The sequence below is a fragment of the Phoenix dactylifera genome, chromosome 15 (assembly GCF_051530095.1).
Source record: "Phoenix dactylifera cultivar Ajwa chromosome 15, Ajwa_hap1_PhDact_Kaust_v1.1, whole genome shotgun sequence".
NCBI classification, from domain to species: domain Eukaryota; kingdom Viridiplantae; phylum Streptophyta; class Magnoliopsida; order Arecales; family Arecaceae; genus Phoenix; species Phoenix dactylifera.
The window spans coordinates 24,347,385-24,372,147 of record NC_143204.1 but is presented as its reverse complement, the minus strand read 5'-3'; the positions used below and the strand labels follow the sequence as shown (position 1 = coordinate 24,372,147).

Genomic DNA, 24,763 nt, shown 5'->3' with positions numbered 1-24,763 from the left:
AGCTCTCTTGGATCTGGGATGCATGCACTCGATCCGCTCTTCGATCATGACGTGAGGATACGGGGAATATTTAGGGCTCGGGAAAAGACGCAAGAAACCGAAAGCTCACTCCATGCGGGGCCCATGTCTCTTCTCCTTCTCTTCCTCTTATTCTTCTTCTTCGCTTCTTCTAAAATCTAAAAAATCAAAACCAGAGGGCAGAGTTTTTTTCCCCCCCACCTTTCTCGTTTGCCTCCCACAAGCAAAGGATCGATTCCCACCAACCCCCCTCTCACGTGATCTTACCGTGCTTGGACCTCACCCGACAAGCTTTCGACACCACTGTTTTATTTATTCCGTTGTATTTGAAACAGAAAATATTTTTTTTAAAAGAAAAAATAGTATTTTCTTCCTTGTATGTGTAGGTGGGTAGATAAGACCTCTCTATACTCAAACTATCAATCTAAAATAATCACATAAAAGCTCATCACTATGCTTCGATCCTCTAGGATGTGGCACTACATCTCTAGGTGGTTTTTATTGATAGATGGACGGCCATCAAATAACATGGATGGCATAGCATACATGTTTCTCTATTTTTTATATTATTTTTTTTCTGATCACCCATGCTTTTTTTTTTTTTTTTTGATGTGGCTTGTCACAATTGGCTGTTTGGGCTATTTTTGTGATAAAACTGGCGTTCTTTATTTTGCTGGTCCAGTTGAAGCTTGGTGCTAGGACAAAACACCAAGGGGACCATGTTGACGAAAAGTAACCAAGCTGCATGCTATAAAAAAGATTAATGTAGAAAATAATGATGATATTTTTTCGTATAATACGTTGCAGTTTTATGTATTAAATGTATTTTGTCAAAGCGTGGCAGCTCTCCCCACTTTAGCTTTGTTGTACGCAACCCACGTGGGACCAACTTGTTTGACGTGGCTTTGGTTGCTCGACGAACTTGTCGGCACCACGTGGAGCCGTCGTCCGATGCGTGATCTGCTCGAGTCCCTGCGTGTCCGCTCCCAGCAATGCATCGTCGCCCCTCTTCCAGCGAAATACACGAAGAAGAAGGTGTATAGGTTTCGGTGCAGAGTTGCGAGCTGCATGGGCAGATTTTTGATATGCACGATGTATCCTGCAGGCCAACTCTATCATTTGGAAGAGTGATTCGGCCACTGTAATGGGTTGGATAAGAGGGGCCAGAGTGAAAAGGGGAGATCACCCTCTGATTCGAGATATCTCAGCAATAGAAAGGAATGGGGAGGCCTTCCAGATCCGACATGTATTTAAGGAAGCCAATGGAGCCGCAAATTGGCTGGCTGCTTATGTGGCGAGCCATTCAAACGGTACTCTATGGATTCAAGAGGGTAAGTTGCTTAAGGCACTCTGTGATGTTTTATTTTCAGATTTTATTAGGTATATCCGTACTTGTGTAGTATGATGTGCCCACTCTAGCCAAAGAGAAAAAAAGAAGAAGATGCATAGACTGATTTCATGACAAGTTGGATCATTAAGAAAGCACCCCAGTCCACACATGGACACCATCAATTAACATGATTAGTATGGTTTATGTTGGAAATTTTAATTTAAAAAGATTAAAATTTTAAATAGATATGTATTCTCTTCTTTTAGTTATTTAAAACACCTTTCTTTTTTAGTCCTATATTTAATACCTAAAAGCACGTTCTTTTGCTTTTATAGTAATTCCATCTTTTGAAGCTCAAGTTAGCATTAGATTTTGAGTGAAGTGGGTCGGCACATAGGCTCGCTAACAGAGTATATAAATAGGCACTAAATTTAGGACCCTGAACACATCACACAAACACACCATCGCAAATCCACTTCCTTTTCTGTGCTCCTTGTTATAGCCCTCAATTCCTCTCTGTATATAAATAGGCTCTGAATCTAAGACCTTGAACACATCCCACAAACACACCATCATATATCCACTTCCTTCCAAGTACTCTATGCTCATTGTTATAGTCCGCGGTTCTTTCCTTTTTTTTTTCTTCCAAGTAATTAAAGAAGTTGATCGGATCTAGCCTCCCAAGCGAACATGCTCATTCAAAGAGGATCAAGCTAAACTACTTTTTTTTATCTTAGAGACGAGATCGCTGCAGACTGAATCACGTTTGGGCAGTGTTTGTCACGTGCCTCAATTCAAGCAAACTAATCCAACAATCTAATTTTGCAAAGTTTCCTGGACACAACCTTAAAGCGAATTTGTTAATTTATTACAATATAGTAATTTGTAGTACACCACTAATAGTTTATTAATTTTTATCTTGTCCCTAAGCAGGCTAGATGGGGCAGCATCGGGCTTGCTTTGCATATTGATGTCTCTCACCTCATTCATTCACAGTAAAATCTCTATGGAGGAGCTGGAAGGAGAGATCATAAGGGGAGCACGAGTACTCTTGCATACTGTAATTGTCAATATCCAAAATCTCTTGTTGCTAAACAAAGATGAGTGCGATGGTTAGGACAAGCCCCCTTTCAAGAATCTACCTTTAAAATTACATCAAATAATTTTTAGTAGTCCAAGTAGAAGAGCCTTTTTTTTTTTTTTTTTTTGGCGTTTGGACATGATGCCATTCAAGAGCAGGCAAGGAGAATTCAAGATGCGTAATGATGATGAATAGCCAGATTACTCCTAAGTTCGCTGAAATTCTATATATCAGCATCCAAAGTCAGCAACTAAGAATGCTAGATGTGCCATTAATTTGGCTTGGTTCACACATATCTTATCACCTTACATATCACATCACTCATGGGTGGACAAGATGTTGACCGTGCAAGCATGATGGCATATCTAGGGTCTGTGTTAAACCCCTCATCATGCACCTAGAAGATAGAATATCACCTCAATAATGCCCACCACAAAGATCAAAGTCTCTTCATATTTTGAAGAGAAAAATCTTGGATTGTGCAAATAAGCCATTTCACTGTGCCTCCTTAAACCATTTATTTTAATTATGACAATTTGGGCACGGCATTGTTGTGGCAACAGGTAAGTGGGGCACTGTTTAATACATCTTGAGCTTGATGCATATTAAGGAATCTACAGGCAAAGCTTACTGCTGGTGAGATTATTTTTTTCTTCAAAAGAGGAGAAAAACCACACGCATATATCTCATAGATATAATAACTCAGAATCTTATCCAAAAAGGCTAGCCAGAAAATATTATTTGGATTTCTTGATACAGTACCCAAAATCTATCCAACGAATGACCAATGTGAGATTAAACACACGCTTGTACGGATCTTCATATACTCCTCCTATTTAAGCCTTGACGTCTTTGTCTAACTAAGGATCCAAATTTATTCAAATCAAATCACAAGCACCATTATCAGTCCATGGTTAGCTTCAATGAGCTCGTGCTGCAGTGTCTTCTAATTCATATGGGCCATGAGCTGAATTCGTTCTGATACTATTTGTAATAACTTAGAACCTTACCTAAAAAAATTAGCTAGAAAATATTATTTCAATTTTTTAATTTTATATAAATATTCAAGATCAACTCAATAAATAATTAATATAGGATTAAATACACATTAGCAGCCAAAAACCGCATCAGAAAAAATTTCCAGGGCATGGTAGATATAGCACATGTAAGCATAAAGAACAACAGTAGGTTGGTAGCCGGTGTTGTCCACATGATGGTATCAAGAGCTAGTGCGATTGATTGGAGATGAATGATTGTTTAATGGTAGCTTAGGCTCTCGTAATGGCAATTCATAATTAAATCAATCATGAAGTTGCTCTTTTTAATTATGCATCACAATAAATGCATTCGCATTTGTCTCATTGATTACATTCCTCATCTCCAATTCCTTTGTTGTTTGGGAGGATTCCTCATGGACCTCAAGCCACACCATATTTCTTCACCAAGGTGCAATCCAACCTCTCATTAGACCGAATTTCTCCATCTATGAAGCACAGGTTCCTTTTAAGAATGATCATGAGCATTTCATCAATATACGTGCTTGAAGCATGAAATATTTGGCTATTGTACTTCCATCATGGATGCATGCGTTGGCTGCTGATCAAGTGTCATGCCCAAGAAGAAATGCTTGTTTGATATACACATATAGATGTGGCTATAAGATTGTTTCAGCAAGTAGAGGCGTGTAGATGTTAGAGATTTATTTTGTGGTTGCATTTTAGTGAGAGATGGTGGTATTTTTATCTTATAGTGAGAGAAAAAAATGCATGGCTTTATTAAGAGTGAAAGAGGGTTGGTAGAAGAAAAGTAGATGAGAATTTATTGTTAGAAATCTCACAAGATTCATAAAAAAAATTTGATGAAGACCATCATCTAAATCCCAAGAACCATCATGTTGGATCACCAAGAATCAATAATTGATAAGCGGAAGCGTACCTGAATCCATAACAATCCTATCTCTGTAGAGTCGTGTGGTTGTTCTTCTAGATCAACACGTTCTCATGGAGAATCCCCCTTTTTTTTTTTAGCTTCTCCCTGTTCTCTATCTGATGATGGGATGTCACAATAGAATTATGCATACGTGTGATCCAGGGACCATAACCACCATTAAGATAACCTTTGGTATACCACCATTAAGATAACCTTTGGTATACCACCATTAAGATAACCTTTGGTATTCCTATGATTACCTTTTGGTATTCCTATGATTACCTTTTGGTATTCCTATTTCAGCCCATCATAGAAAATAAGAATAACCCTTAAGTCTCTACACATTAAAGGCCCACACCCTATCAGATACATTAAAGCCTAAATAGTCCATACCTTAGTAGATCACTTTTAAATGGGTTTAACCTTATATGACAGTCTGCAATGCATAATTATTCACATATAAGCCCAACGTTGGATTAAGGATCCAACAATCTCCCACTTGGACTATATGTGTAACCTTATAATTATGCATTGTAAAAATAACCGTACGAGCTCAACTTTGCTGTCATTACCGAAATGTATCTATAACCAATCCGGTCCATCAATCATACCAACATAGGATCAAAGCGGCCTTTGTTACAACTGTCGTAACTCGACCCATCAATGGTCACGTATGCCAATACAACTGAATGACATGGATTATGATGTGGTTGTGTAGCATGGAAATTTCATATAATGTGATCTTAACATGCCTATTTCCAACTGGTCCGTCTTAACTTTAGTGAGATCAAACCATACCAAAATCAGAGTGTGAATAAACCAAAACTTTATTTCTGCAGAAAATATTTACAGACTGTAATGACTGAAAAATAAGTCTTTGTTAGAGCAACATCTATAATTACAAACTCTCACTAAAACCAAATATCCTGAAATGATATGACACCCATACGAGCAGTGTGCTCATGAAACACTTTAGGTGGCAATCCCTTAGTAAGCGGATCTGCAACCATGGAGTTTGTACCGATGTGCTCTATAGACAACTGTCCACTCTGAACTCTTTCCTTGACAACTAGGAACTTGATGTCAATATGCTTCGACTTCGTCGAGCTCCTGTTGTTATTGGAATATAGCACTGCTGACTTATTGTCACAAAATAACTTGAGTGGTCTTTCAATATCGTCCACTATGTGCAGCCCCGTGATAAAATTCCGCAGCCATATTCCGTGATTGGACGCCTCATAACACGCTATGAACTCTGCCGCCATGGTAGAGGAGGCTATAAGAGACTGTTTAGCACTCTTCCAGGAGACAGCACCTCCAGCTAGCAGATAGATATAGCCCGATGTAGATTTCAAACTATCTTGGCATCCAGCAAAATCAGAATCAGTATACCCAACGATCTCAAGCTGATCTGACCTCCGATACATGAGCATGTAGTCTTTTGTTCTCTGTAAGTACCGCATGACTCGTTTGGCTGCTTTCCAATGGTCTACTCCTGGATTGCTTAAATACCTTCCTAACATCCCAGTAACGTACGCAATATCCGGACGCGTACAAACCTGAGCATACATCAGACTTCCTATTGCTGACGCATAAGGAATCTTCTGCATTTCCTTTTTCTCAAAATCATTCTTAGGGCACTGATTGAGACTAAACTTATCTCCCTTAGCCACAGGGGTATCTCCTGGTTTACAATCCTGCATGCCATATCTCTTGAGAACCCTTTCGATATAGCCCTTTTGTGATAATCCTAGAATACCTCGGGAGCGATCCCGGTGTATCTGTATACCTAATACAAAAGAGGCGTCACCAAGATCTTTCATCTCAAAATTCTTAGCTAGAAATCTCTTGGTTTCGTGCAATAAGCCTATATCGTTGCTGGCAAGCAAAATGTCATCAACATATAAAACCAGAAAAATATACTTACTCCCACAGAACTTATGGTATATGCAATCATCGACCAAATTCATCTCAAAACCAAAGGAGATGATCACTTGATGAAACTTGAAATACCATTGTCTAGATGCTTGTTTGAGCCCATAGATGGATTTCTCAAGTTTGCAGACCATATTCTTTGGGTCTCTTGACACAAAGTTTTCTGGCTGCACCATATAGATCGTCTCATCAATATTACCATTGAGAAACGCTGTCTTCACATCCATCTGATGTAACTCAAGATTGAAATGCGCCACTAATGCCATTATAATCCTAAAAGAGTCTTTCGAAGAAACTGGAGAGAAAGTCTCTTTATAGTCGATGCCTTTTTTCTGTGTAAAACCTTTTGCGACAAGACGAGCCTTGAACCTCTCCACATCGCCTTTCGAATCCCTCTTGGTCTTAAATATCCATTTGCAACCAATGGGTTTCGCACCTTCAGGCAATGGGACAAGTTCCCACACGTCATTGTCCTTCATGGACTTTATCTCCTCATTCATGGCATCTATCCACTTTTGAGAGTTAGAACTCTCCATGGCTTGATGGAAGTTGATCGGATCATCTTCCATCACTCCAATATCTACCTCATGTTCTTGGAGAAATACAATGTAATCATCTGGCACTGCACTTCTCCTTTCTCTAGTGGATCTCCTTAATGGCATAGGATCTTGAGGTGGTAGAGTTTGTTCTTCTGGAACAATTTCTTGAATGGAGGGTTCTCCGACATTGTCTTGATCTATTGCATCTTGAACAAGGTCAGGAATAGAATCCTGAACAATGCCAATAGCATCTGTGGGAATATCAATATATTCCTCTTCAAAGACAAAGTCCCTAACTGTATCTCCCCCCGCAAACTCGACATCCTCAAAGAACCGAGCATTTCCTGACTCGAAAATCGACTTAGTCGTGGGATCATAAAACTTGTACCCCCTGGATCTTTCAGAATATCCAATAAAATAGCAACTCACCGTCCTTGAGTCCAGTTTCTTTTCATTAGGCCTATAAGGCCTTGCCTCAGCTGGACATCCCCAAATGTGCAAGTGCTTTAAACTAGGCTTCTTGCCTGTCCAAAGTTCATAAGGGGTTTTGGCAGTTGCTTTAGTTGGAACCCTGTTAAGGATATATGCTGCAGTCTTAAGTGCTTCTCCCCAGAGTGAATCTGGTAAGGTAGAATGACAAATCATACTCCTCACCATGTCTTTAAGCGTCCTGTTTCGTCTTTCAGCAACACCATTCATAGTGGGCGAACCCGGCATAGTGTACTGCGGGACGATACCGCATTCCTCTAGGAACTTAGCAAAAGGTCCTGGACGTTGTTCACCTGAACCGTCATATCTGCCATAGTACTCACCACCACGGTCAGATCTGACGCTTTTAATCCTTTTGCTTAGTTGGTTCTCAACTTCAGCCTTATAATTTTTGAACATATCCAGCGACTGTGCCTTTTCGTAAATGAGATAAATGTAGCCATATCTAGAAAAATCGTCTATGAACGTTATAAAATATTGTTGATCATTCCAAGCAACCGTAGGGAATGGCCCACAAATATCCGTATGTATAAGTTCTAAGACGTCCAAAGTCCTGTTGGCTACAAATCTCCTTTTATTGGTTTGTTTTCCCTTTATACAGTTAACACAAACATCAAAATCTGTAAAATCTAAGGGGTCCAGAATGTCATCTGACACAAGTCTCTCTATTCTCCTTCTGGAGATATGACCTAATCTCTTGTGCCATAATGCAGCTGAATTCTCATCGGTTAATTTTCTCTTTATACCTCGTGTACTTAATTGCAGGGATTCACTAAATGAGGTAATTGTATCAATTAAATAAAGATTATCGTAGCTTGACAAAGAACCAGATCCAACCAATTTTGAATCATGAAACAAACTGAATTTTCCATTTCCAAATGAACAAGAATAACCAAATTTGTCCAAAACAGAAACAGAAATCAAATTCCGTCTAAAAGACGGTACAACAAAAGTTTCATTAAGATCCAAATAAAATCCAGTCTTTAACAATAATCTAAATTTCCCTATTGCCTCAACTCGAACTGTCTTGCCATCGCCCACATAGATGTATCTTTCACCATCACTTGGCTCTCGGCAACTCAGGCAACCCTGCATAGACACACTAATGTGAGTGGTTGCACCAGAATCTATCCACCATGTGTGTCTAGGTACCGAAGTTAAATTAACCTCAGAACAAACCAAATTAAGAAGCATACCTTTCTTAGCACGCCATGCGTGATAGTTGGTGCAATGCTTCTTCTGATGCCCTTCAGCTCCACAGAAGAAACAACTAGTACCTGCCGGCTGATCCGATTTCTTTTGTTGTTTCTTCTGAGATGCTGTATCTGCAGCTTCCTTACCCTTCTTTCTTTTCTGTCCCTTGTTCTTGTCCTTAGAGGTTGAGGCCAGGTGAGCACTTTCTACCTTATCTTGCTTCAGCCTTTCCTCTTCCTGAACACAGTGTGAGATGAGCTCATTCAGAGACCAAGTCTCTTTCTGACAGTTGTAGCTCACCTTAAACTGATTAAACTGTGTCGGAAGGGATATCAAAACCAGATGCACCAGCAAGTGCTCAGAGAGTTCAAGCTTAAGTGCTTTCAGCTTGGAAGCAAGATGAGACATCTCCATGATGTACTCCCTGATATTGCCTTTCCCCTTATACCTCATTGAAATTAGGCTTGTCAAGAGCATACCTATTTCAGCCTTTTCGTTCTTGACAAATCTCTTTTCAATGTCTGCAAGGAACTCCTTAGCCGTAGTAATTGTTTCAGATATTGTGCCCCTGAATGCTTCAGGAATGGCTTTCTTCATGATCATCATACACATGCGATTTGATCTCTCCCACCTTTCTTTCTCCCTCTTGTCATCAGAGGTACTCTTATCTGTAAGAGATGGTGGAGAATCAGCCCTTAACGCAAGGTCAATATCCATGACTCCAAGAACTATCAAGAGGTTCTCTTGCCAAGACTTGAAGTTAGTGCCATTCAGCATAGGAATAGAATTGATGCTAGCAGTAATATTAGCAGGAGTGAAAGCTGAACAGAGAATAACAAACAAACAAAACAAGCTCACATAAGTCTCAAAACAAAAATAAAAATAAATAAATAAATAAATTCAAATAAAGGTAAACCCCATCTCAAGGTACCGGTCACTCTATTAATATTTCGTCTTTGGACAACAATATTAACTTGTAAGTGATACCTTGGCGCAGTAATTAAACACTGATATAAGAGCATGTCAAACAATAAATCTTCCTTTGGGCTGATTCATTGTTCACATGTAATAGAAAACCGAATTATTATCACGTGTTTATTACCACAAGTGCACATATAAATTTGTCAAATATCAACCTTCCTTTGGGCCGGTCAATATTTACATAGGTTACATGCACACAACCGTTTATATTTCAAAACAAATTAATTTCCGCAAGAGAGGTCACTTTGGCGACATGTTGCTTCAATTAATTTGTCCCAAAATACATATAACTTTACCAATATTTGAATTTAAAAATTGCACCAAAAATTCCCACAATTTGGTCTGCGGTCTCGGCCTGAACCGGAGTCGGCCCGGGGTAACCTTTCAGATTTTCACATTCATAACCCCACCCACGGGAACACAAGGGCCCGTGCAGAACAAAACAAGAATCCCGAGGGGTTTTAGAGATCAAAAAACACGAGAATTTGCGATCCAAAAAACCATCAAAAACAAATAATTCCGATCTCTGTTCTTCCCCTCTCTCCCGAAATTCCTTAAATTTTTTTTTTTTTTTAAACTTCCGGAAGAACAGTCAAAAATTGTTCTTTTGAAAAAACAATACCAAAAGATAATCATAGATCGAAAATATATTCGATCCTCAATGATTCAACATGAAAGGGCTCTGATACCAATTGTTAGAAATCTCACAAGATTCATAAAAAAAATTTGATGAAGACCATCATCTAAATCCCAAGAACCATCATGTTGGATCACCAAGAATCAATAATTGATAAGCGGAAGCGTACCTGAATCCATAACAATCCTATCTCTGTAGAGTCGTGTGGTTGTTCTTCTAGATCAACACGTTCTCATGGAGAATCCCCCTTTTTTTTTTTAGCTTCTCCCTGTTCTCTATCTAATGATGGGATGTCACAATAGAATTATGCATACGTGTGATCCAGGGACCATAACCACCATTAAGATAACCTTTGGTATACCACCATTAAGATAACCTTTGGTATACCACCATTAAGATAACCTTTGGTATTCCTATGATTACCTTTTGGTATTCCTATGATTACCTTTTGGTATTCCTATTTCAGCCCATCATAGAAAATAAGAATAACCCTTAAGTCTCTACACATTAAAGGCCCACACCCTATCAGATACATTAAAGCCTAAATAGTCCATACCTTAGTAGATCACTTTTAAATGGGTTTAACCTTATATGACAGTCTGCAATGCATAATTATTCACATATAAGCCCAACGTTGGATTAAGGATCCAACATTTATAAGATGCCATAGGATGGAGGGAGAGGCATCTTGGAGAGACTTAAGGCTTCTTTGTGCAAAAAAAGTTAAACTCATTATTTCAGTTTTTTTTTTTTTTTGTAGTGCATCGACCGCTCACACTAATCTCGCGTGAGCATTGCCATTAGAGTTAAGAGAAAATATGCAACCTCGAGGTGAGGGAACAGATACAAGACAGACCCAGAAAAAATCTCCAGAATGATGGGCGACAAAGAAGGAGACCCGATCTGCAGCTGTGTTCATCTTCCTTCTTGTAGATATGCGCAACTTGAAAGATGCTACACTTTCTCAGTAGCCTTCTGATGTCCTCTAAAATCGGATGGTCTGCCTCTTTCAGCTCCTCCAGTAGAATCCGTTCAATCACCTTCACTGGGTCTACCTAAGAATGATAAATTTATTTTTTTATTAAATTTATTTTTTTCTTCCAATTTTTTTTCTACTATTATTATTTGATTTAATTGGTGTTCATTTTATATCCTGGACGAATGCATTTGATCTCGAGTAGCATACCATTCTACATAATAGGCATATATAATAAAAAAAAATGCTTGAGCATATAAAGCTTTTGCTACCTTATGAATTTGGGGAGGTTCAAATATATATATTTTTATCCTGCATAAGCAATGTCGCTTTCTATTATCCTGCAACGTCTCCGGCTTCTGTTCTCACGCGCAGGCGACCAAGCGGCGCTCTCCATGTCGCGCAACCAAAATTCAAAATTCTTTCCTCATTTCGGGAGAGATTCGTTTCATCTGGAAAGCTGGAATTCCCGCGAGAAGAATATCGGCCGTCTATTTTCCGTGGCGTTGCTATCGAGATCCGAACCCATCGATGTCTAATCAGCCGTTAGCCGTTGATGTGACCGTGTCCCTGATCTGAACCGTCCATGGTTACGCTGGTCCACCGACACTTGTCGGCAGGTTACGAAATGGCGGAATCCCGGAACCCCAACTATGCTGCGCTGGAATGGGCTTGGAACGTTTCGTGACGATAGGTCCAGCCCAAGTTCAATCTGCCTCGATCCAATAATTGCAATTTGACTGTTGGGCCGGGCCTTGTGTGGGTTGCCTCCAAAGCGGGTGCCCATGTATGCCGCATGACTAAACCGAGTTGGGAGGCAAGATAAGGAAGATGTGAAAAAATTCCCTCCTTAAAAAAATTAAGAAAAAAACTGAGAAAAAAATTCCTACCCTCTGTACTTCACTTTCCAAGTGCCATTTAAAGATACGTTCTCTTCTCAATCCATGGATGCTCTCCCTCTCAATTCTCTTTTATTCTCTTTAAAGTTTTTTGTTGATGCGGATAATATTTGCCAACCTAATTTCAGGTAAACTGAAGTACCGTATGTTTTGAGCTTTTTTGCCTCAATACTCATCAAAGCAAGAGTGTGTTCTCTTGAAGATCCTTCCAAGATTAATGTACGTAAATTATGTAGCCATAGTTATGCCAACTTGGCCATAATTGCACAATTGATGTAATTATGGCGGCGTGTACAAACGTGGAAGGTTGTTACTATGCAGTTATTGTATGACGAGATGTTATTGTGCATTTATCTCACCTCCACTCTCATTTTAGAAATGCCCTCTCTCTATTCCATCTGTAATTCGACTGACTTGAGTATAAAGGTCTCCTGGCAGAAAATTTTCTACACGAAGACTTTATTTTAGGTCAAATTTGCATATCAAAAGTACAATCAGCCATATCGTCATTACCCACTAGTTTGAAATTTTTACCTTGGAACTCGGCCGATCTCCGTGGAGTTCAAATTTTAGCGGCAATATTTATTTCTTATTCAATTCAAATCATTCCTGAAATATTCCATTAGCATTCTAAAAGTGAGATGGGCTTAGTTTTGATGCTTCCTCTAATATATAAACAATAACAAAAAAAAAAAAGCTTCTAAATATCGAAGATATACGGAAGATTCATCCAACATTTAAAATGAGTATCGATTACTATGTTTATTAACATTAGTTTTGATAAATTATAATGTGTGTTTTTCTAAATAAGATTTTGATGTGTACACCAGAAAACCAGCAGGAAACACAGAGAGCCAAATTTAAATGGATCTGCTCTTTCCGATCCGACCCGACCCGGTTACAAGACAGCACCTACGGATACGAATTCTCGAAATTACTGAAATACCCTCCCAAGCCCGCGGTATAAGATGACTTGTTAGGGTTCGCTCCTCGCCTCTCCACTCCGATCCCGAAGCCCCCGCCGCCCGTTGCCGAGAGAGAGTGAAAGGGAGGGAGAAAGAAGAGAGCAAGGAGAGCGCAAGCCTTCCGATCAAGATGGGGTGAGTCTCCCAAGAACCCTAAATTCCAGTTCTGTTTTCGTTTTCTCATTGATTTTCCACTTGTTTTTTCTCTCCTAATTCTCGTTCCCGATGGTTGTCTCCAAGCCTGACCATGATTCGTTATTTGGTTGTGTCTTTCGATCCATATGAGATCTCTTTTGATTGGTAGTTTGGTTGTTGGTCTGTCGGATCTAGAGTTTAGGAAGCGCCCGGGGATCTGGGAATTTCTGTGCCTAGAAATCCTATTACCGATTTTCTCCTGCCAAAGGCTTTGCCTTTTTGTGGTTCCATGTGCATGATATCTGGTTGTTTCGTCAATCTTAGAGTTGTAATCGTCAAGAAAGTATTGAAAAGAAGTAAGCAGAAAGGAGGTCATGATTTGAGAAATGGAGGGCTCGTAGAAAACAAGTGTTTGTGCCAAATAAATCGTATGTGTGTGTATATCATAGGGTTTCTGTTGTTTGCAATCATATATATTTGGGAAAAGATGTGACGGTAAGACATGTTATGCAATTCTTAATTTTGCATCTATTTTGTTCACCTATCCTCAGATTCATGTGATGAAATATATGGTTTGACTTTATAATATAATGGTTGATTTATGCAAATGTGAGCATTTGATAAAATTGATGGTTGATGCTTTAAGAAATTTATTTTTGATAGTTTTCATGCAGAATTATATTTACAACTACTGATCTACAATTCCTTTAGATCTTACCATTTTGCTGTGGCTTCTGCTCCACCTGTCCTTCATTTTACTTGATGTCCGAGCATGCTTTCATGATAACTTGAACTGAACTATTATCTATTTAGAAAACCCTGTTCATCACTTCATTTATAGAAGCATTATGTTGAACGCCTCAGTCCTCTGTTCGTGCTTGCAGAAATGTAGACTTTTACCTGAAAAACTGGCAGAAATAAATATGAAAAATATGCTAGCATTTTATGTATTGTGGCTGTACATGTATGCCAATGTGGACAAAGGTGCTTCAGGTACTCATCTAGTCACTTGGGCGAGGTGAGGAAACACCTGAGTGTCTTGATGATTCTCCAGTGAGGCGAGTTTACTAAGGCAATGCCCAAGCGAGACCATCAATGTCTAGCACTATTCATCCTGTCCTTTCGTGACCATTCTTTTAGAGTTTTGTTAGCATTAGTTTGATATTGGAGCCTGTGTAAATCACTATAGGATGTTAAGTGGTTTTGCTATTTTATATTATGTGTTGTTTAGGAGCATGAAACATGTTTTGGGAAGTGGTATTTTGTTGTCATGTTCGAACTTTGAAGCTACTTAGGATGTCCAGGAGTTTATTTTTGCTGACTTGTCTAAAACCATGTTGTGAAAGTAGTATTTTGATGTGATGTTTTAAAAGATGTAAAACATGGGAGATATCTAACATACATGATGATCATTAAATACAACTGTTATTGAGTGAAGTTTCTATGGTTTTTTATGTGTTCTCCTCTCTTTTTTGGTAGTGTTTATGTATTCCTCTTAAAAATTAAAGTTGAAAACTAATTTTACTCATAGTCACTTATTGACACAACTCTGTGCATAAGATGAAGTCATCAGCAAACTGTCATTGTAATGTGATTGTAGCAAGCTTTAATTCCAAGGAGATAGGTAAATTGCTTTGTTAGATTTATTATGAGGGACGAACTGTCATGTGTTACTAATGGGGCAAATGGCTTGGAAGTTTGTTGTAGCATTAGAGGTCATTCCATTAACATGTGATAGGTTTGTTCAACCGATGTGACTCAAGTATTTTTTTTTCTGTACAATCTATACGAGAACACATGATTATATGAGATTTTTTTGGGTTATTTGTTAATTTTTAGTTGCTTCATGACAGGAAGACTCGTGGGATGGGATCTGCTCGCAAGCTCAAAACTCACAGGAGGAGGCAGAGATGGGCAGACAAAGCATACAAGAAGAGCCATCTTGGCAATGAGTGGAAGAAGCCCTTTGCTGGTTCTTCTCATGCCAAGGGCATTGTCCTTGAAAAGATGTAGGATATATACATAATTTTTGTTCTACCGTATCCTTCTGTTTGCTGCTGTAGAAGTTTGAGAGGCTAATTTAGATCACTTTTGCAGTGGCATTGAAGCCAAGCAGCCCAACTCTGCTATCCGAAAGTGTGCCAGAGTTCAGCTTATAAAGAATGGGAAGAAAATTGCAGCCTTTGTGCCAAATGATGGTTGCTTAAACTACATTGAAGAAAATGTAAATTTTTATGGAAACTTGTCTTGGAATTATAGCAGCAAAATTGCTTCAACATTCTACATAAACAGCACATAAGATGAATACTGGTGGTTTTTTTTGTGCCACTAAATTTATAGTTCATTCACTATTGTCTTATACAGTTGCTTTTTGGTGAAAATTGTCACTAAGATGCAATATGTTTTACAGGATGAAGTGTTGATTGCTGGGTTCGGAAGGAAGGGGCATGCTGTTGGTGATATTCCTGGAGTGAGATTCAAGGTTGTGAAGGTTTCTGGTGTGTCACTACTGGCTCTTTTCAAGGAGAAGAAAGAGAAGCCTCGGTCTTGAAATTTCATCCTAGAGTCCTTTCAGATGTGAACCAATCTGATGTTTTGGCTCTATCTTCATCACTTTCACTCTGTAGCCCAGTTTTCTGTCGACATGCTTTTAAGAAGTTTAGTAGATTGCTAAGAAGATTTTCCATTGTTATGCTGTGTTTTTGCATGCACTTGCAACCTATATTATAGCATGATCTTGCCTTGCTTCTTTCTGCAATTTTGGTTGATGTGATGGGCTCATCCTTGCAATTAAGTTCAATAATGGCTAGCTCATCTCTTTGTTATTGTACTGCAGCTATTTTCGATCTTTGTGCACCCTCTGTTTCCCGATCTTTCAATTTGGTGTTATTCAAGCATCTGTTTGCTATCATAGATTAGTTTATTTGGATGTCAGAAAGTAACTATAGTTCTCTGTTTTAGCTGGTGTTTGTGCATCTTGCAATTTTTTGATACATCAGTCATTTAGGGAGATAAAGGGGAGGAAAACGGGTATGTGCATTATGGTTTCCTTCTTTATGATCTAGAATTTAGTATGTAGGTTGCACATGGTTTTATTGAAGGTACCTTGTTCCAATTTAATATACCTTTTCTATGCACATAAATGAGGAAAGGACAGCATTTGAATAATCCATTTGAGACATCTCCTCGAATCAATCTGATGATGATGCAGCAAAAAATAATTTTATGATTAGATTGGATATTTTTCTAGAGTTTTGGTACAATGAAAAGAATGGAAATAGTTAACATTGTTATTGTTCGCTCTTCCAAAGATGCTGAGCAGGGAATATAACATCTTTTTGTTATAATTTCATATTTTAGCTCTTTTTTTCTTGATGTAAAGGAGGATTAATCCACCCATTTTTGAGTTTATTGAGGAAGTCTGCCGTGATTTGAGTTCTATGGATTAGAAGACTTAAGTTATAGTTGAAGGAGTGGGATGGTTAATAACTTGTGTTTATCACGAGCATGGGACCTGCGGATGTTTATGTAGGGACTTGAAGTTTTGATCGTTAATATAGCCATTGGTTTGACGAGATCTTGAATTGTGGTTTGAGCGTCTTTCGAGTTCTTACTGTTTATTTTCCTCGCAAGCTGATAAGAGTTGGCTGGTTATTATAGCATGCAAGGCGAGCCTCACAGGCCTATTTTAAATATGGGCTCATGTTATAGGAAAGCATCCCAAAAGCTAAAATCAAACTACATAAACCCATGAATTGGATCTGATGGACGCCGGATGGAAAATGAGAATACAAGAGTTGCACTTGCACATCATTTGTTTTTCATGCACTCACTGTAACGCTTTGTTTTTTCCATGCACGGTTCCTATACTCACTGTAACGCTGCTCGTTTAACTTAAAAAAGGCCAGTCAGCACATGAAAGGGGACAAGAAAGCTGCTAAAGCAACATAGAATGCTCGGAATCAAATACATAACAAGTTTACGGTCTCATTGGCTGGCTGGCAGGAGACACTATGTAATGCAAGTTGGACTGCTGTTTTTTTTTTTTATCGGTGAGGAAACATGTAATGTAAGTTGTGCGAAGTATATGTCCCAACTTGTACTTGTAGAATCGAACGGGACCGCAAAGATTTTGGCGAAATCTGAGCCTCTTTCTTTTTTTCATTATCAAATTAAAAAGTAAAACAAAACTAAAAACTAAAAACCCCACTCCACTTTACAGGTCCTGGACTCTCTTTTGCGGCACCACGACCGCTACTATTCGTGTTCCCTCATCATCGGGCACAGTTTTTTTTTATTTTCTGAAACGGATGTATCATAAAGTTTCTTAAGAATGGTTAGTCACATAAGGAGCTATCCAATTTACTGTTTTGTTGGCCTCTCGATATATATATATATATATATATATATATATATATATATATATATATATATATATATATATATATATATATATATATATATATATATATATATATATATATATATATATATATATATATATGTTTGGCCTGGATTTAACATGCAAAATAGGAAAGGCCTCGCTAAGAAGTAGGAACTACAACAGCAACTCGGAAGCTCTCATCATCACTCATAACTAGTTTCTCATTTACCACTCACTCCCCACACGGACTGCTCGGCAAAACACGATGAGCTTCGAGAGACAACAAGTTTGCTATTTGGAGGCAAATGCTAAGTTCGCATGGCCTTCGGAAGGATATGCTAGCCTTTAATTTCGCGTGGCTTGGCAATGGGACTTCGGTCTTCGGGCAGTCCCACTTCCATCCGTTAAAAAGGAGAGAGCGCAATGATTTCTTCCCCTACTTTGGTCCAATTAAAATGTTAAAGCTCGACCCCGTACGATTCCCATCCAGATCTAAAGCCTCGCTGCCTCCAAAGCTTCGCTTTCTCTTGCTCCCAAGCATTCCAAAGCTCAGATTTCCTGGAAAAAAGAGAGAGGAATACCATCTAGCTTTAACAAAGCAAGACACCTCCCTGCTCCTTTAGATGGACCATAAAAGCCACCTCCCTGAGAACCTCCTTTGGCCACAGTAAGAAGGCACAGCTCCTGAAGGCAAGAAAACCTCTCGTTTTCCTTTCCATTACCAGTGCATGCCAAGAAGCTCTAATTAAGAGAACATGTCCTCCCTCCCCCAGCCTACGGTGGCTTACCCACATTCCATCTCCACCCAGCCTTCTTCCTACTCCAAAGGCTCGTTCGGGCCGGTCTTCATCGTGCTTGCCATAATTGCGGTTCTCGCGACCATCGCCTGTGTCATTGGCCGGCTTTGTGCCCGGCGCCTCTCCCGACCAAAACCCAGGCACGACCACCGCTCTCACGCCACCAAAGGTGATATAGAAGATGTGTTCGAGTTGAAAATTCCCAGAGGAGAGAGGGGGGCCAAAGGTGAGACCGGACCTGCTGGAAAAAGTGGACCGAAAAGTAGTAGTACCATCAAGCATCCGGAAACTGATGGGGCATCTGCTGGAGCCAAGACAAGTAAATGACGATAGGAAATTTAAGATAGCTTGCATTGCTTCTTGTTGTGTAATATACGTAAGTGCATCCATCTCATGCATCAAAAGTTCTCTCCAGCTACTCCTGTTTTTTTTTCCAGTATGTGCCCATGGGATGTTTTCTGCGAGTGGTGGTGTTGTCTATCAAAAAGTTTGAGATTTAGATTTCAAGTTTGCATCATGGAAAAAAAAATCAACCGTCAACTGGATCCTGTGGAGGGCCTTCCTTTTGATGGTGATAACAGGACAATCTGCATGCTTCACTCACAGTCCCCACGAAAACCCTGTAAATGCATGTGGAACAACTGATCCGAAGAAACAAATACTCAGCATGGAAAGGAAGATTTCAATAAGGATATTAGTTCTCCCCATCTGACATCAGAACATCTATTAAATTAAATATGCATCATGTGATGCGCACAAACCGACAGGATTATAGATTATGTTTTGCTTGGCGATAACATGCGTATCAAGACAAATTCATTTTTTTTTTCTTTTGATTTCTGTAAGGAAACTCTGCTGATGGCAATTGTATGGCGACAAAAGGAAACAGGTGAACAAGTGCACATTCTCAGAATACACAAAAGTCATACACAAAAACGTGAGATAATGAGTGCACATTCTCAGAATACAGCATGCAATTGATTTACTTTGTCATCTGATACGTGACCAATGGAAAAATCTCATCTTACACAAAAAGTCACGGCTATCATGACTTTAAAGAATAATTTTGCATTCATATCTTATGATCTTATGAACCCAGGTATTTTTAGAAATGGGAAAATGCGAGAAACATCACTATCCACCTCATTTCTTGGCAGAGCATATACTGTACCGTTGCCACTTCCAATAGTTTGAAAAAAAAAAACAACAGCAACAGCAACTCGATTTTCCTCCTTTTCTATCTCTCTGTTTTTACTCTCTTTCTTTCACGTAATTGATGAAAGTGATTAGGTTTGCGCAATGTGTCCTCGAAAAAGTAATATCAATAATAATAATGCGAACCATAAATCAAAATATTAAAATGCTATAGCTATGAGAAACTTGTTTTATTAAGATTCTGAGCTTTTACTCGCATCTATGTTAGATCATAGATGGGTTTATGAACCCCCTCGTTCGCAATCCTTGGCTACTGTGGACCCATATATTATCCAAGAAGGCTTCATCAAATGACTCCTAGAAACTTCCATCAGTGCATTTTAGGTGTCCTCTCCTTCCATAGAAATCCCTCTCAATGGAGGCCTCTGAATACCACCCTAACTTGTTCTTTATCTCTATAACTTCCATGGATTAAAATCTGCAGCTCTCTCTATTTACCTATTCCGACTCTTGTTATTCCTAGTTCACATTTACATTTGAGTTCTCATCATTTTATGTTTCTGCACCCTCTTCATTGCACTAGCACATACAAAACTCTAGCTGAAGTCTTAGCGCATCATAGCTAGTAACATAATAGTATCTCTCCTTTGTACATCTCACTCAAATACCATTGAACGTGTCTTCATCTATCACTTAGTCTTTCAAGTGTTGTTTTATTCTCATCTATCATTTTTTTTTTAATTTAAAAAATGCTTCCAATGTTGACTTCGCAGCATGAAGCCAATAAAGTTTCGATTTTTCTTCTGTTTGGGTACTTGGAGTTACAATGCAAGCACATGAACTCTCACTAGATTAAAGAGATGTATATCTGAGAAGGGGAATGCAAAGATTCAAATAGATAATAAAGCAAAAGCAGGGAAGCAAGACCTCATAACCAGTGTTTCCAAGTGGCAATTAACAACAATGATCTGAGTGCCAACATATTCCTGTCAGAACTCTGTAACCATAGCCATACCAACAAACCCTCTATCCTCTAATATCTTCGGTCAGGTTTTTATCCTCCCTTTTCACACAATGCATTTTCTCTCTGTTTCTTATTAGTAAACCACTTACTTCTCTCTCTCTCTCTCTCTCTCTCTCTCTCTCTGTGTGTGTGTGTTTCCCATTCCTTCATCTTCTTCCTTGACTTCATTATGTTCCATATCTTCATTGCCATGCTTGAGATTCACCATTGTTAGGTTCCTCTCTCTCCCTCCCTCTGCTCTCTTCTCCTCCCCCTGTCTTAACCACACCCAAACCAAGTGAGGCAAAACCCAACCAACTAAAAGAAAGAGGAATGGGAAGGAGTTCATGATGGCCACATGATCTCCTCCCTTCCTGCCAAAAAAAACTAACCCCACTCCAAATCCAGGAGGGGAATATAGTGACTAAAATTATGTCACTCGATAATCATATGTTCATGGATCCTAACGAAGATGGACAGCTAGGGTACATTGCAACCAAATCTTAAATTTTAGAATCTAATTGAAAAAATTAGAAGTTTCGGATGCAAGTGCAAATCGCAAAAAGTTGAAATGGTGCTGCTGCAAATTTTTTTCCAAAAAAAAGGATAGAGATTAGGACTGTCCCTAGCTTGCCCCTCGCAGGATCCCAGATCGTCAGGACCATAACTGGGTAGCGTCCTTTTTGTTAAGATAGAGGAGAAGAGAAGATGAAGATCTTTTCTTACTAAGTAGAAACCATCCATAGCCCACCTTTTATAGAAGGTGGCTATTGTATACAGCTCATGTACAGATACAACGGCTATATTATCAGATCATGTCACTAGCTAAGCTAAAGCTAAGCTAACATCCTCCCTCAAACTCAAGATGGGAGTGAAGATGCCATCTTGAGTTTGTGAACCAAATCACGATGACGCCCCGGTGGATGTGCCTTCGTAAAGATATCAGCAAGCTGGTCCGCAGAAGCAACATATATCAACTGAAGAGTACCTTGCTTGATATGATGCCGAATGAAGTGACAATCTATCTCAATATGCTTCGTTCGCTCATGAAACACATCATTACGAGCAATCTGCATGGCACTTACATTATCACAATGAAGAGGAGAACTGCTAGTCAAAGGAACACTCATATCATGCAGCAGCCATCGAAGCCATAAAAACTCAGAGGTAGTATCTGCCAGTGCACGATACTCAGCCTCTGTATCTGCCAGAGCAATCTACACTTTTAAATGTAGACTTCCAAAGCTATCACTTGAAATTCAAACCAAATAAAGACCAGGATCTTTTTAATGAGCACTACATAGTCTGTAAATTCATGTTGGATTTCATGCTGCATATATCATTTGATTCATTTATAACAAGAACGAGAAAGCTCAAGGTCATCCCTTGGCCAAAACCTAACAGGACCGCAGTCACCACCACAAGTCCACCCACTTGACATGGCTTCTTTGGAGATGCCTTATATGTTGATTAAAACCATATTAGTTTTAATCAATATCAAAAAAACCATATTAAAATGTACCCTCGTGATATAAAACCATATTAGTTTTCTAAAATTGCCGTTGTTTGCCCTTATCTTTGTCCAACCTCCCCCACTACCATGTCTTCAATGATCGGAGTTCTAGTAGGAAATTTGACTGCAATTCAAACAAAAATTTTGAGAACTCGACAACTTATACACAGACACATACCAACTTAAGAAATTCAGGTTAAGGGTCCTCTCGGTTAATTTTTAATTTCTTACGAATTCTGTTAAAACTCCCAATCATATCAATCTAGTCATAATTTAATGCACATGCGCTTGAGACTCTGGCTTAAGTATTACCGGATAAGCTTAGAATCTGGAGAGGATTGATGCACCCTTAGAAAGAAAAACCAATGGAAAACTGTTTTTCTTGGTAAAAACTAAAGATGAATGAGGTGCATGAGGTTGATATAACTATTTTTCTTGGTAAAAACTATCATGTAAAGTCAAAAACGACCAGAATTTGTAGGTCAACAATGGAGACAGCTAGCTTCCATAATCAAAAATGAATAAACAGGTGACAGTGGAGGCCCTAAAGCTACATCCATGCAGTACCTCCATTATAACTCTGCAAGAAGGATCCCACAGCCCTCAATTTGCTAGCCTAGAAGAAAGTCAATCAACCCATCGAACTAAATCCAGCCTAGCAAACTTATTTGAGTGAACTCAACTTTTCTTCTTTTCAGCACAGCCTCCAATCAAAAGCGATATCACTACCATCATGCCTGGATGCCATCAATACAATTTCTTAAAAGAAGCCACCATCCAAATGATGGCAAAGCAGCAGATGAGGAAAAGCAGACAAGACAATCCAGAAATATGAGGCCCATGCAAAGAGCAAAAGACTGTCTCCAGGCCCCATGTCCCAATAGTCCAACATAAGCAACCTCTCTTTACCTATCCCAAATAGGCGAAAGGTTATTGACTCTCTCTCTCTCTCTCTCTCTCTCTCTCTCTCTCTCTCTCTCTCTCTCTCTATCTATCTATCTATCTATATATCTATCTATATATATATATATATATATATATATATATGGCAGCAACTAACTTTGCTCCCATTGATTTGTGCAAGCAATTGCAGTTCCTTCCAAGTCCATTTCTTTAATCTGCTAGGTGCGCCTGAAAACATCAAAACTATAAACAGGCACTTCTCCTCTTGCACACCCTCCCTAGATTCATAAGTTGAATAGCTTCGTTTGCTCCATTTACTCTACTCATCATCTCTACTTTGGTTACTAGAATACAGAACACTACGAAGATAGCAAACATTGGAACAAGGCAATCGGCTAAACAGCGTCTCAATTCGTTCTTCACAATCTAAAAATATTCTGGTTTGTCCCTAAGATCCAAGCAGCAGTTATATGATTGAAACCTCCAGATGGTAATAGAATACAAGGCATTCACCCACTTTGCTCTCTTATTTTCAAAATGTTGAAAATGTTTGAAGTACTTGGTTTGCATGTTATTCTGCTATTACTAGCTGTTACAGCATTGTTTCAAGTTTCTGTACACATGTAAAGGCCCATCAGAGCCTCCAGCTATACCTGTGATGACTTTTCACTTGTGTGCAACATAACATATGATTTATAATGACTGGAGCAGAGCATATCTTATGGAATCATGAAAAGTGCTTCATGGGCTTTAAAGAGGGTTGTCTCATATCTTACATCTGTGCAACCTGTGACAAGCACAATGACTTCAAACTTCCTTTTTTTTTTCTAGTGCTTGGGTGGGTTGTATTAGTGATCAACCCTAAGCTCATCACTCCTAACACCTGTCATATGTGTTCAGAACATAAAGCTTGTTCTGCCATATATTTTGAACAGAGCACAAGCTAGCAATGTCAAAAGGATCGCACGGATAACATTTGTTTAAAAAATGGATCGCAACAAAATAATAAATATGCGCCGGAGCTAGTATAATACCTTTGGAAGGGACCCAGTCCACGACGTCCAACAATAAAATATCTGGGTGGACTCTGTTCACCTCACTGCATGCAACTTCCATCGGATCGCCTTTCTTAGTCCATGTTTCACAGCATATCTATGACCCGCATTGGAAAGGGAAAAATAAACAACCTGAACTTAGCTTCCTCCAATAGAATCTAGTTAATGGTCAACTACATCCCATGTTTAATTTGTAGGCGGGGAAAAAAGGAAAAGGTTGATGAGGATTCAGCCAATTTCCATTACCCCAAGTTGATGGCAGCGTCCTACAAAGCACTCCAGCAAGTGGAAGTCCTCTTATCTTGTCCCTCTGCTTCATGCTTTGGAAATCTTCAGGTGACGCATAGATTCTGTCCATGTCATCAGAGCTTTTGTTGATAACCGAAAACAAGGGGGTAAACATATATGGTCAGCCAGGAATCTTCTCATTTATCTCAGAGCTCTGAAACTCAAGCATTCCCAACAAACAACAGTTCAGTCTCAACATAAAAAAAAAAAAAACAATAAAAAGCAAGAAAGAAGTAATGGTACAATCTTTTAGAAAATGCAGCGACTTCTTCTGCTCCTACATGCAAAATACACCCAGTGGCACAATTTTCTAGGATTTCATTAGTGTGATATCATGACCAAGATACCATTATTAATTATTCTACCAGCAACATACGTAAAAAATTATTATATGAAACTAGTAATGCATACCTTGATATTAGACAGGAGACTTTAAGCAATTGCACAGTTATCTTTTTTTTTTCTCAATAAAATGCCTCGAAAATGCAAAAAATAAGCACATACTATTGGCAGCAATCAAACTCATGGAGGACACCATCTCCTTCTCTGGAGACAGT

At 38.9% G+C, this 24,763-nt stretch overlaps 2 protein-coding genes across 2 annotated transcripts; one reads left to right on the top strand and one right to left on the bottom strand.

Moving 5' to 3' along the window:
- Positions 1–8,048: 8,048 nt before the first annotated feature.
- LOC120112994 (uncharacterized) lies at positions 8,049–9,875 on the bottom strand. Its single transcript, XM_039133306.3, has 2 exons — positions 8,518–9,875; positions 8,049–8,410 (listed from the first exon to the last, which is right to left on the bottom strand). The coding sequence occupies exons 1-2, from the start codon at positions 9,290–9,292 to the stop codon at positions 8,382–8,384; spliced, it is 804 nt and encodes a 267-aa protein (XP_038989234.2). The 5' UTR covers positions 9,293–9,875; the 3' UTR covers positions 8,049–8,381.
- Positions 9,876–12,968: 3,093 nt separating this feature from the next.
- Positions 12,969–15,866, top strand: LOC103711524 (small ribosomal subunit protein uS12-like). Its single transcript, XM_008797696.6, has 4 exons — positions 12,969–13,108; positions 14,962–15,117; positions 15,206–15,332; positions 15,519–15,866. The coding sequence occupies exons 1-4, from the start codon at positions 13,104–13,106 to the stop codon at positions 15,657–15,659; spliced, it is 429 nt and encodes a 142-aa protein (XP_008795918.1). The 5' UTR covers positions 12,969–13,103; the 3' UTR covers positions 15,660–15,866.
- The last annotated feature ends 8,897 nt before the right edge of the window (positions 15,867–24,763 follow it).

Coding starts and splice junctions, on each gene's coding strand:
- LOC103711524 (XM_008797696.6), top strand. Junction 15,118..15,205: donor GGCATTGTCCTTGAAAAGAT/GTAGGATATATA, acceptor TCACTTTTGCAG/TGGCATTGAAGCCAAGCAGC. Junction 15,333..15,518: donor TAAACTACATTGAAGAAAAT/GTAAATTTTTAT, acceptor TATGTTTTACAG/GATGAAGTGTTGATTGCTGG.
- LOC120112994 (XM_039133306.3), bottom strand. CDS start 9,292: ATGCTGAATGGCACTAACTTCAAGTCTTGGCAAGAGAACCTCTTGATA. Junction 8,411..8,517: donor CGCATGGCGTGCTAAGAAAG/GTATGCTTCTTA, acceptor GTGTCTATGCAG/GGTTGCCTGAGTTGCCGAGA.